The 12,984-nt window shown below is 39.9% G+C and overlaps 1 protein-coding gene across 2 annotated transcripts in view; it reads right to left on the bottom strand.

The window, feature by feature from the left end:
• Window positions 1-12,984, bottom strand: part of FAM20B (FAM20B glycosaminoglycan xylosylkinase) — a 44,463-nt gene that overhangs the window by 19,291 nt on the left and 12,188 nt on the right. For both annotated transcript variants that reach the window (XM_040263897.1, XM_040263898.1), the window contains exons 2-4: window positions 11,868-12,371; window positions 5,673-5,759; window positions 1,830-1,939 (exon numbers count right to left, since the gene is read on the bottom strand). In XM_040263897.1, the coding sequence (XP_040119831.1) occupies window positions 1,830-1,939; window positions 5,673-5,759; window positions 11,868-12,244 (574 nt within the window). In that variant the 5' untranslated portion in view covers window positions 12,245-12,371. The remainder of the gene's footprint in view (window positions 1-1,829; window positions 1,940-5,672; window positions 5,760-11,867; window positions 12,372-12,984) is intronic.

A 12,984-nucleotide genomic window follows, 5' to 3' on the forward strand; every position in this document is an offset into this window, starting at 1 on the left:
CTGAATCTTGGCTAACAATTAGTAGATCCATGACTTGGATAAAGTCTTTTAATTTTTTTAAACTTCTTTTTCATGTCTGAAATGTGGATAAATCTCCCTTATTTATTGTACTCTTTGTCAAGAGGATTAAATAAGGTAATTGTGTGCAAGTGCTTTGTCAAGCTGCAAAGGCTACCCCAAATTTAGTTATACCATGCTAAGGTCATTATTATTTAAAAACCTGTCTCCAGCGAATCCCTCAAATGGCCTGCTATGGAGTGAAAGCTAATGTCCATCCTAGAATTCATAATGAAGCCCCAGTATGGTGGTACTGGGAGCTGGAATTTTGGGGAGGGGGCCTCATGATGGGATTAGTGCCTTTAATATTCAATAAGAAGAGACATGAGAGAGCTTATTTCTCTTTCATTCTATCTCTGTCATGTAAATATACAAAAAGAAGATTGCTACCTGTGAATCACAAAGAGGGCTCTCACCAGACCCCAACCTTATGGGCACCCTGGTCTTGGACTTCCAACATCCAGAACTGTGAAAACAATAAATCCCTATTCCTTAAGCCACACAGTCCAACAGCAGCCACACTAAGACACTGCCTTGTGCTGCAGGGTGTATCCAGAAGCTCTTCCCTACACATACGGTTATGTGTACTTCAGGTGTGTGTGCCCTTGTCTCTATTTACTTCTTGCTATTCTGCCCAATGCCCATCCCTCTCCACTGCCTGGAGAGCATACACAGATTCTTCAACACTCAGTCGAAGTGTGAATAACCTCCTCTGCACTCCTTTCTCGGGCCTCTCCCTTCTCCCCACACCTTGCACAGTCGGCATATGAGAGTTAACCTCCATTAGTCTCTAGATAGCGGGCCTATTCTTGACCTCCTCTCATCCATCAGGAATGCATGTTTACCTGAGCATAAAACTGGGCAAGCAAAAGTGATTAGAAAATATACAAAACAAATCAGTGACACTGTATGCTTCTGGTTATTTGTAAGAACGGCAGAGCCATAGCCTGTAAGTGTAAATTCTGAATGATGAATCTGTCGCAAGTGCTTTAAATATTCAGTTTCATCTCATTATAAATGTAAATACATTCACTGTAGCAAAGCAAGGTGAAGTTCATCTTGCAATGTCTATTTCAACAGTCATATCAATGCAGAGCACTGTGTTACTGAAAATGTCACCATGAGGAGGCTCAGACAGGAGACCACAGCACCTCTGAATTCCTCCTATCCTCACTGTGTCTGCAAGGAGAACAGGTGCAAGAGTTCTACGTAGACCCCTCAACTCAGCATGACAGTGGAGAACAGAGGCCAGAAGGGTGGCAGTCAGTTCCACACACAATAAGTTACAGGCTGACCTTTGCAGAGTAGGAGGAAGCAGTGGTGATCTTCCAGGTACAACCCGGACCCTCTTACAGAGCTGCCTTAAGGTCTGCTCAATTTTCAGGAAGCAGGACACAGTTTCCAGGAAAGTACAGGGGTATGAAAGAAACCATCAAGGCAATGATATACAGACAATAATTGATTTAGGCCAAAATTTGAGTTTGAGATTTAAGATCAAGCAGAAGGAAATAAAATTATTCCCTAACCACACTAGCATAAATGATCTCACTTCCAACTTCATACACAAAGTGCACATTAGGGAAAACTTTCAATTTCCTGCCATCTACCTTTAGATCTATTTCCCCCAGTAACCTGAGAACAAGTTGCCTGATTTGCTTTTGCATTCCCTTGAGTTCTTCAATTCCTAAAAGTCATGAACAAGCTTGCTCTATGATGCCCCATTTAATTTATTAACTATTGCCTTATCTAAATGTCCTCTATAACCTTCTTACCTATGGTTAGGAAGGTGCTCAAGAGCTGCTCCGTGGCAACAGGCTTGATCTCTGTCCTCAGATTAACAAATCTGCCAACCACCAAGGGAGCTCGGCGGAAACCTAGAATCCTGGTTTGGAAGGTTGAACAGAAGAGAAAAATCTTTGGGGATATATTTTATTTTCATTTATTAAAAATTTTTTAAAAAAAATATATTTTATTGAAGTATATTTGATTTACAAAGTTTCAGATGCACAGCAAGGTGATTTAGTTATACATATATGCATATATTTGGAGAGGGAAATGGCAACCCACTCTAGAATTCTTGCCTGGGAAATCCCATGGACAGAGGAGCCTGGCAGGTTACACGGTCCACAGGGTTGCAAGAGTCAGACACTATGCAGCAACTAAACCAGAATATGCATATATATTATTTTCCATTATAGGTTATTACAAGATATTGACTATAGTTCCCCGTGCTATACAGTAAATCTTTGTTGCTTGTTGTGTATCTACGGTGATGTACTGTAAACAGTAGGGTTTTTTTTTTTTGGCCAAGTTGAGCAGCTTATAGGATCTTAGTTTCCTGACTAGGGAATTCCCTAAACAGAAATCTTAAAAATCACAGTTAATCATGTTATTAGGTGCATAAAGGTACTGTTGTGGGTGTTAGTCGCTCAGTAGTGTCCAACTCTTTGCGACCCCATGGACTGTAGCCCTCTGTCCATGGGGATTCTCCAGGCAAGAACACTACAGTGGGTTGCCATGCTCTTCTCCAAAAGGTACTGTTGATTGCTGGCAAATATTTTTCAGAGGTACATATATTTATGAATTTAATATCGAGATGTAATTTATTGAAGATAAATCTGGCAAAATGTGAGCAACTGTTAAACCTAGGGAGTGGGTCTATGGGTTCATTATAATGTTCTCTCTGTTTGTTAGAAATTTTTCATAATAAGATTTTAAAATAAATTTAACAAAGCATTAAAAAAAAGACTGGGCCTAAACCCACACACGGTTTCAAATCTTTGCATAAAACAGAATACTGATAGAAAACTACACAAATTAACCTAAAAGGATAAACTCGTAGGACAACTTAAATACGGATACATTTTAAGATACTTCTAATGGTCTCAAAGTACAGCCTTATGGTTGAGCACCATCATTTTTTTAAAAAAGGGAATTTTCTTGCTAAAAAAAATACACACTCCCTGAAGAAAAGTTGGAGGGGCAGGATTCAGAATACACAGAAAATTTATGGAAGAAAATTAAAATCATCCATAATTCCACAATCCAGAAGTAACTAGTGACAATCTGGCATTCGACCATATTTTTCAGACATGTATATACAGACACATTCTCATTCTTGTGTGTATATACATAATTGAAATTATACTATGTGCAATTTTGCCTCCTGCTTTTCACTCATCATTGCATCATGAGCCTTTTCTGACTCTCTTAGAAAGTTGCCTTAAGGTTTCTACAATTACAAATGACTGTGCAATAAATAATCCATTGTTCAGGGCTGCTGACTGACTCTCTATCCTAAAGTCATTCTTAAAAAAGCCGCAAAAGCAAGGAGATCACAGATGGATCAAAATAACGTAAAAATTGAGAGAACCTCTGAGGCCAGAGGAGGGGGTTAAATCCTAATGTAATGGAGAAATAGCAACTCAGAGCAGAAAAGTGTAAGGAGCACGGGGTGGGAAAGAAAGTGGCGAAGTATCTTTTCTCCCCACTGACCACTGTCAGACCAAAGAAGAGCATCCATTCATTTAGTGTTGGGAAGCCATATTCAGTGGTACTTGGGCCTGGCTGGGGCAGTTAACAAAAGGGATAGGGGGCTAGTCAGAGAATAGCTTTCAGACTTTGAGGGAGGGAAGGGCTTTTAAATACAAGACCCCAAAGCACAGGTCATAAATTGAAACATTATTTATTTAATTAATATCCAAAGTAGTAATTTCTGTACAAAGACGACTTCACTCCAAGTTAACAAATAGGTGCTGTGCTATGAAAAGATGAGGAGGTATCTCTGCCAATAATTGGGGGAATATAAAGGAACAATGAGATACCACTTTACATATATTAGATTAACAAAAATTAGTGTGTTGGATAATATGAAATATTGGTATGGTTATAGGAAAAAGATCTTCAGGCACTGCTGGTGTCCATCAACAGAGAAACAGGAAAGGGATTAGGGATGAAGAAAACAAGGGCTTACAAAGACTGATTCTAATGTGCAGTTAAGTGATAAGTAGGATTTATCCAACTCTTTCCCACTAGGTCTTAATAGAGGCAGTGAAAATTCATGGTATTATGAATGAACATTCATTTAATTTTCCCTGTCATTAGATGTTTAGGTTGCTTTCAGATTTTCAGTACTGAAAATGCTACTAGCTAAGATCTTGCTATATGTATCTTTGAATTTCTGATTCTCTAGAGTACTTTTTAGAAATATCTTCCGAGAAATGTCTTAGATGTTTGCATTAAAAGGTAGCTATTCATTCAAAAGGTATGAACATGAAGATTCTGGATTCATGGTGCAAGAGTTCTTAAAGACGGAAACAATTAACAATGACACAAGCAGTATATGGATGCCAATCTATTCCTGCCAATAAAGTACTATCTTTTTCCTAATCTTTGTCACTTTCAGTAGGAGAAAACAGTATCCCATTATTTCACTGGATTTTTTTTGGTTGCACTCTATGGCTTGTGGAATCTTAGTTTCCCAACCAGGGACTGAAACTGAGCCTTCCAAAAGAGTGGCGTCCTAACCGATGGACAACCAGGGAATTATCTGGATTTTTTTAAATTACTGGTGAAGATGAACTCCCTCTGCCATATTTATTAGCAATCAGTAATTTCTATTCAGCCAACTGGGTTCTTAAACCATTTTCTACTAGTGTTTTAGAGTATATAAAAGATTTTATAAACTTGTATATTAAGGCTATTAATGCTTAGATTATATATTAGATTCAGGTATTTTCCTCCCAAGTTAGTTTGCTTTTAAATTTTTACGTTTTTTGACATACGAGTTAAATTTTTTTTTTAGTTGAATCTACTGAGCTTTAAAAAATTTATTTATTGGCTGCAGTATGTGGGATCCTAGTTCCCTGAACAGGGATCAAACCCATGCCCTCCTGCAATGGAAGCACAGAGTCAACCACTGGACCACGAGGAAAGTCCTTCTTTGTGATTTTTAAATTATTGCTTTTATACCTAGAAAATCCTTCCTAATCCTGAAAAAAGACAAAAATTCATCTTTATTTTCTTCTAGTTTCCTTATAGATTCATTAAAAAAAAATATAGTGAATAATTTCTTTTAAAGTCTATCAACATGCCCTGATTAAAGATCTGATCAAAAGGAGCAACTGGGACACTAGACAATTCAGTTACAAGAATCCTGACTAATGACCAGCTAGTATTAGTTTTCCTCATTAACTTACACATTTAGAACTCACATTTATCCTGGTTATTGAAGCTGTGCATATTTTGTATGAAGGAAAATAATATTTACATATATGTCATGTTATGTTTCCGGCATATGAGGATAAATGAGTATTACTTAAAAACAGAATCAAAACAAAACAAAAACCAGGACTGCCAGGCCCAATTAATGACCAGTTCAATTTAGGGATTTGAAGTCAAACTTTGGTTTTCTTCTTGCCATTTTATTTACCAAAATAACGAGGCACTCATACAAATTTAGTGGAAGCAATCAGTTATCTAAAGTAAGTTAACAAGTCAAAGCTATTACACCTTTTTTTTTTAAATTACACTCCTTTGAAAGGAGTCCACAAGACCTCTCCAAGTTATTTTTAAAAGGAAATAAAACGAATGTAACCCACTGTGATTGCACATACCTGTCCAAATGAAAGGCTGCCACCTCCGCATTGTGTCTATCATAACCAGCATATGGTTCCCCTTCTACCACATAGTCCCGGTTATACCTGCAGAGTGAATGGGAAGCACAGATGTAGACGTGAATTACACCAGCACCAGAGGTGACAGTGTAAGAGGCAAAATAGAAACTCCGCAAGCCTGATTTCGCTCTAGTAACCTCTGTCAACCCTGAGAACAGTCATAGGTTAGCATGGATCACTAGTAGATGATGTGAAGATGAAGTGCAGAAGAAGACTAGAATTATACATCTACCTCTGCAATCATTTTATGAATAAAACACAGATGTTATTTCTACCCTTCCTAAAGACTTTCAACATAGCTTAAGTAAAACTATAAGGTACTTTTCTGAACTCTTTGTATCTTCAGCACAGTGCTAAGTCTATAGTTGGTGCTTAATAAATGTCTACTGAATTGTCGATTAGACTAAACTGAAATAATGAAGACAAATATGTAATTAAAAGGCTTGCTTACCAGAATGGCTATGGTAAGGCTTATTAGAGAAGTTTAAATTTCTCGGGAAAAACAATGGTCCTGATATGTTTTAGGCTTTGTTAAATAAGTAGGAAAAGGAAAATTTTTTGTAAGTTATCTGAATAACTATTCTCTTTTTAAGTTTATGATGATGCAGTGGAAGGAATAATGGACTGCAGTGAGAGTTAGGTGAATCTCTGTCACTACCTGCCTGGGTAACCTTGAGAAAAACCCTTCTTTTCTGTGGGTCTTAGATTTCTTATTGATAATATTAGGGGCTGGACCAAAAAGAAGTTCTAAGATGTCTTTTGCCTTTTCCTACTGTTCCTACTGAAATTAAAAGACGCTTACTCCTTGGAAGAAAAGTTATGACCAACCTAGATAGCATATTCAAAAGCAGAGACATTACTTTGCCGACTAAGGTCCGTCTAGTGAAGGCTATGGTTTTTCCTGTGGTCATGTATGGATGTGAGAGTTGGACTGTGAAGAAGGCTGAGCGCCGAAGAATTGATGCATTTGAACTGTGTTGTTGGAGAAGACTCTTGAGGGTCCCTTGGACTGCAAGGAGATCCAACCAGTCCATTCTGAAGGAGATCAACCCTGGGATTTCTTTGGAAGGAATGATGCTAAAGCTGAAGCTCCAGTACTTTGGACATCTTATGCGAAGAGTTGACTCATTGGAAAAGACTCTGATGCTGGGAGAGATTGGGGGCAGGAGGAGAAGGGGATGACCCAGGATGAGATGGCTGGATGGCATCACAGACTCGATGGACGTGAGTCTGAGTGAACTCTGGGAGATGGTGATGGACAGGGAGGCCTGGTGTGCTGTGGTTCATGAGGTTGCAAAGAGTCGGACACGACTGAGTGACTGAACTGAACTGAACTGAACTGAAGATGTCTTTGCAAAGAGCTGACTCACTGGAAAAGACCCTGATGGTGGGAATGATTAAGGGCAGGAGGAGAAGGGGGCGACAGAGGATGAGATGGTTGGATAGCATCACCGACTCAATGGATATGAATTTGAGCAAACTCCAGGAGACGGTGAAGAACAGGGGAGCCTGGCACACTGCAGTCCATGGGGTTGCAAAGAGTCAGTCACAATTTAGCGACTAAACAACAACAATGAAGAGGTCTTTCATCTCAAACTCCATCCTGATGATTTTACATCACATGCATGACATAAATGAAGGATAATGCAAACTGGCCTATTTCTTTCTACTAATTATGTGGAGGTTCAGCTTAAACTTGTTAATGGGAAGAACTGAACACAATTCTTCTATGAATTCTACTGTTCACTTGCATTTCCTGAATCAAAAGGAGACCTAGCAGGCTTTACAAGGCAGATGTAAGGTGAGAAGGATGTGAAGAGGAGCCACTCCACTAAGATCCTCTGGATCTCCAAAGCTGAAAAGGCCATGGGGAAGTGGGAAACAGTACTATACAAGGCAGTGACCTTCAACATAAATGACCACAGAATATAAAGTGAAACCATGTTCATGAAACACATTTTCAAGTCAAAGTGATGAAACATTTATGTTAGGAGACAGACATGCCTCAACACCTAGTTGGACACCAGTTTCTTCTTAGCCTGGTCAATATACTCATATGTATTTTTTTGTTTCTGGTGTCAAAGCATCATTTAGGCTGCCTAGGATTACACCTGCTATCTCCAAATTAAAAGTCTCAGTTTTTAAAAAGGACTGCAGTGAAAGCTGACACTATTCAAGCATCTCTCTCTCCACTACAGATGCAGATGACAGGCCTGGAATACTTTATTTCTCAGGACTCTAGCAGAGCCACAGAAGATTGTGGTGATATGCAGTCTACTCCTTTCAGTGAAATGTTAGAGAACTTTCCAGAACATGGAAAGGCTGCACAGAATGAAATGTAAAACCCTAGAAAAATTCAGAAACTTTGGGAGTGGGCTGGAGGAACAGGAAGGGAAGGAAATGGGAAAGGAAGAGGAATCAAAATGAAAGAACTGCACTGGAGTCCAAAGGTCTGAATCCTTAGTTCATGTTTCAGTTTTTGTGAAACATGAAAGTCAGAACCCTGGATTTCACTCTTCCCAGAAGTAAAATGAGTAGTTAGACTAGCTGATCACCAAGGTCCCTTTCAACACTTCCTATGATCCTTCACTTCTCCCAAGCTCTGGGCCCTTGCCAGCTTGTTCTTTTCCCACCATAACTGCAGTTTTTTCCTATGAAAATCAATGTACTTCCAGAAAAGATACAGCTACATTAAAAAAACAAAATTACTTTTATAATAATGTAAGGCAAAATGTGCAAATAAAGGCATGACTGTATTCCTGTACATTTCATGCACTATACAAATCTTCCATCTCGGACAGGAGGACATGGACAACCAGGCTCCAGAAATGCTGAACCACAAGTGGCGGTTAAAGAAAGGTGCACGTCTCAACTCAGCAGGAAGGACTTAGATCCTCCTCTTAACAGAGCGATCCATCTTAAGTCACTGACAGAACAACGAAATTCATACAGTAACTGCCGATAAATCACTCCTATCCTCCTGGTGAAGGACATCAGAATGTGACCAAGGACATTAATTTGCACTTACACTAGGACTAAATAGTCTCAGAGGCCCCAGGGGTCAGAAAAGCAATTTGCTGGGTGTTTTCCGACTGGAGTCGATTTCTATAAGCACTTATATGTGGACCCACTTTCCCCAGCCTGCGAGAGTGCCAGGGTGACTAGGGTGCTACCACCCACTGTAGGGGCCTCGACAGCTTGCAGGGGGTGGGGGAGGAACATCCCCGGAGCCAGGTACAGACAAGGGCTATTTGGGAGATGATGGGGGATGAAGGGGCTGCCTTGACAAGAATAAAGAGCTGGGTGTAGAGAGGAGGACCAGGCTTTAAGAGGTTTGGCCATTAGGCTGCGGAGGCTGGGTTTTATCTGGTGAGTAATGGGAATCCCTGGATGTTTTAAAGCTGGGGAGCACAGTGATGATATGGGTATTTGGGAGAAGAATGATAGTAGTTTTCAGGATGGTCTGGAAGAGGAAAGTAATGGGAGGGCTGCAGTGGTAGTAAGAGATATGAGATGAAGCATCAGTGACTAATGTTAGCTTATGCATTTATCTGCTGCCACTTCCCCTTCTCACCAGTCTGGCCTCTTCCACCCTCTATTTATAACTTGTCTGAACACTGCAGACCTATCTGCAAAGCGCCTGAACTAACACTAATGTTGCACACCATCAGTAATATCTGCCTTCTAACACTTCCTGCTGCCCCATCTCACCTTTAATTCCCCAGTGTATAAACAGTGGGTATGAAGAGGGTCTTTTATTTAAACACAAACTGCCTGCAATTCATCTCTTTTTACATGAACTTAATTCTTGTTTTTAGTTTGCTTTCTTTCCATCAGTCTGCTTATGCTGCTGATCGCTCAGGCTACAAATCAAGAGGTCAAGGATCACATTTCAAAAGGAAACTAGCAAATTTTTGAAAATGGATGATCCATGTCTTCTCTCTTACAGGAAGACAAACAAATGTGAGAGGCTCGCGTGTGTGTGGCAGAACACCAGCTGCTCACACTCTGACAGATCCAAATGCCAGCTCCATTAGTTACTGCAGGGTGACCCTGTCAAGTTACTCTTTCTCCGTCTCAGTTTCTGCTTCTGGAAATAAGCACCGTAACTGTCCACGGTTGTGATGAAGGTTAAAAGCATTAACATACAAAAGTGCTTAGTGTAACACCTGGCAAACAGTGTGCATGCAACAGAAATTAGATTCAAGGTCCACATAGCCATGCTTTTCCCACATTACCTGATTTCCAAATCTTCCGTTTTACCTCCCAGTTCCAGGCAAATGCAGATCCCTTCCATTTCTGGAATCCAAATATACTAGCTCTTGGCTGCCTATTAACTACTGATATTTGGGCTATGAAGAGAGCTAAGTCCACTACTCTGGTCAAAGTTAAGTTTTTCCACAGCATCACCCCTTGTTTCTTTTCCCACTCCAGCAAGAGACCCCAAGTTATGTGTTATAATTCTCTCCAAAGCTCCACTGAGGAATGAAAAAAAATGTTTAGTCCACAGATAATTTCAGACCTTACAAATTTTGAGAAAATGCTCTGGTAACTAATTCCTGTCAAAAGAATATAGATTACCACCATGTTAACCTATTTCAAATTCATATACACACAGAAAACTTAAAAAAATAATAATTATACTTTAGAATTGCCACACAAATTCTCTCTGTAGATCCTTAGAGAAGTCCAAAGAGATCACCATCTAATAGTATATGAATTAGCTCTTTCTCCAGTTCAAATTTGGACTGAGGCAACTAAAATGACTCAGTTCTCTGCTTAAAACAGGCAAAAGAAACGAGGTATTACTACACATATTAGAATGACCAAAATCCAAAACACAGACAACACCAAAGGTTAATGAGGATGTGGAATAACAAGAACTCTCACTCACAGCTGATGGGAATGTAAAATGAACAACCACTTTGGAAGACAGATTGGTAGTTTATTACAAAATTAAACATACTGTCACCATATAGTCCAGCAACTATGCTCCTTGGTATTTACCCAAATGAGCTAAAAACTTATCTACACAAAAACCTGCACACGAATGTTTATAGAAGCTTTACTCACAACTGCCAAAACTGGGACGCAACCAAGATAGCTTTCAGTAGATGAATGAATAAGCAAACTGCGGTACATGTATCTACACAATGGAATATTATTCAGGAAAAAAAAAAAAAGAGCCATCAAGCCATAAAAAGACACAGAGGAACCTTATAAAACATGGAGAGAAGCCAATCTGAAAACGTTACAGAAGGTATCACTCCAGCTATATGACATTCTGGAAAAGGCAAAACCATGGAGACACTAAAGAGATTAGCGGTTGCCAGGGACTCGGGGAAGAAGGGAAGAATGAACAGATAGAACACAGGGGACTCTGAGTCAGGGAAACTGTCCTTTATGACGGTGTAACGGTGAATACTTGTCATTACGAGTTTATTAAAACTCACAGAATACACAGCACAAAGAGTGAACTTTAACATAAACTATGGACGTTAGTTAATAAATTAATTTTGGCTCATCAACTGTAACAAAGGTACTAATTTGATGGAAGACGTTAATTATAGGAGAGACTGGGGAGGAGGAGGAAGGACATACATAGGAACGCTCCATACTTTCCCCTCGATTTTTCTGCAAACCTAAAATTACTAAAATAAAGTAAAATAAAATAAAGTCTATTAATTAAAACAAAACCAAAGCTCAAGTGCAAGAATCATAGCTTTAGCACTAAAAAGGACTTAGGTTACTCATCCAACACTCACTCCTACTCCACAGCATTTCTGACACATGGATGTCTGGTCTTTAACTGTACACTTATGGTAACAAGTTGCTTATTTCCTAACCAATTCATTTTGTATCTCTAACATCTGGCACATAGTACTTGATAAATTTAGAAATCAAGGAGAGCTCTCACTGTCAAGTGTTCAATCTAATTTGGTACCAAAACATATTCCTGCAAGTTTCCCTTACTCAAAGAATCATGGAACATTAAGAGCTAGAAAAGACTTCAGAGACCTTCGGGTCTCTCCCTCCTGTTTTACTGAAGAGAATAGTAGGAGAGGGAGATGAGCACTCAAACAAATTCCAGGTTAGAACCAAACAGCACAGATAACTTCCAAGATGAAGACTTACCGCTTAGGTTTGAAGACAACTTTCTGTCCTCCTTCAAGTATCAGTAAGGCTTTCAGTTGTGTCCCTTTATAACCCACATCCGCTTTAATGATTTTCTTGGTGGCCATGGCATGCAAGATTGCTCCCAGCTCTGGTGTCTCTTCAGGGTACACTTCCCGGGGAACCACCCACTGGGCTGCAATCTCCCAGGGAGACTGCAAGGTGTGGTCCAGCTTGGGCACCAGCTCCACCCGCAAGCCCGCCATCATTCGGTGAAAGGCCCTCTGGTCCTCCCGGTTGGCAGCTGACGTATCTAAGTTGTCAATCAGGAAAACTTTGGTGAAGATAAAGATGACAAGGAGAATTGCTAACAGCACGACTCGCTGCTTTAGCTTCATGTTGACCTCTTTTCCTTCTCCCCGACCACTCTCACTTATCAAGGAGAGTGGGTGGTGATGGTCAGCAAGGAGACTCCATGATTATACACACTGGTCCATCTCTTCACTGAGGTGCCTCCCACAATTCCTGCAAGCCCAAGTATAGAGCACAGTTCATTCAGAAATTCTGTCCTTCCACCCCTGAATCTTTTGCAAGCCTCAAATAGATTGCTCACTCCTTTAGTTGGACTAATCCTACGTCTGAGAAGACCCAATAATTTAGAATGAACTGGTCCAAGGAATGATGTAACAGTTAAGAACTAGGTACACCGAACATTTAAAAGCAAATACTCCTGTTTTAATAGGGTGCAGAGCCGTTTCGGAGCCATTTGGATGGCCACCAATTCTTAGAAACCAAAACAATGAGAAAAAGCACAAAAAAGTTAAACACTAAGATATGCATAACTCCTTCTTAACTTTCATTTTACCTTTCAAAACCCATAAATGACTTTTGATTATCCAAAACCACTAGTATTTGGTAGCTTTCCAGTTATTGTCTCCAAGTACAAGTATTATGACATATTATAAGACAAGAACTCTTAAAAAATGCCAAAGAGGGTACTGTTACTGCTGCTGCTAAGTCGCTTCAGTCATGTCCGACTCTGTGTGACCCCACAGACAGCAGCCCACCAGGCTCCTCTGTCTCTGGGATTCTCCAGGCAAGAATACTGGAGTGGGCTGCCATTTCCTTCTCCACCAAA

This window comes from Oryx dammah, unplaced genomic scaffold, assembly GCF_014754425.2.
Source record: "Oryx dammah isolate SB20612 unplaced genomic scaffold, SCBI_Odam_1.1 HiC_scaffold_21, whole genome shotgun sequence".
In the NCBI taxonomy this organism is placed as follows: domain Eukaryota; kingdom Metazoa; phylum Chordata; class Mammalia; order Artiodactyla; family Bovidae; genus Oryx; species Oryx dammah.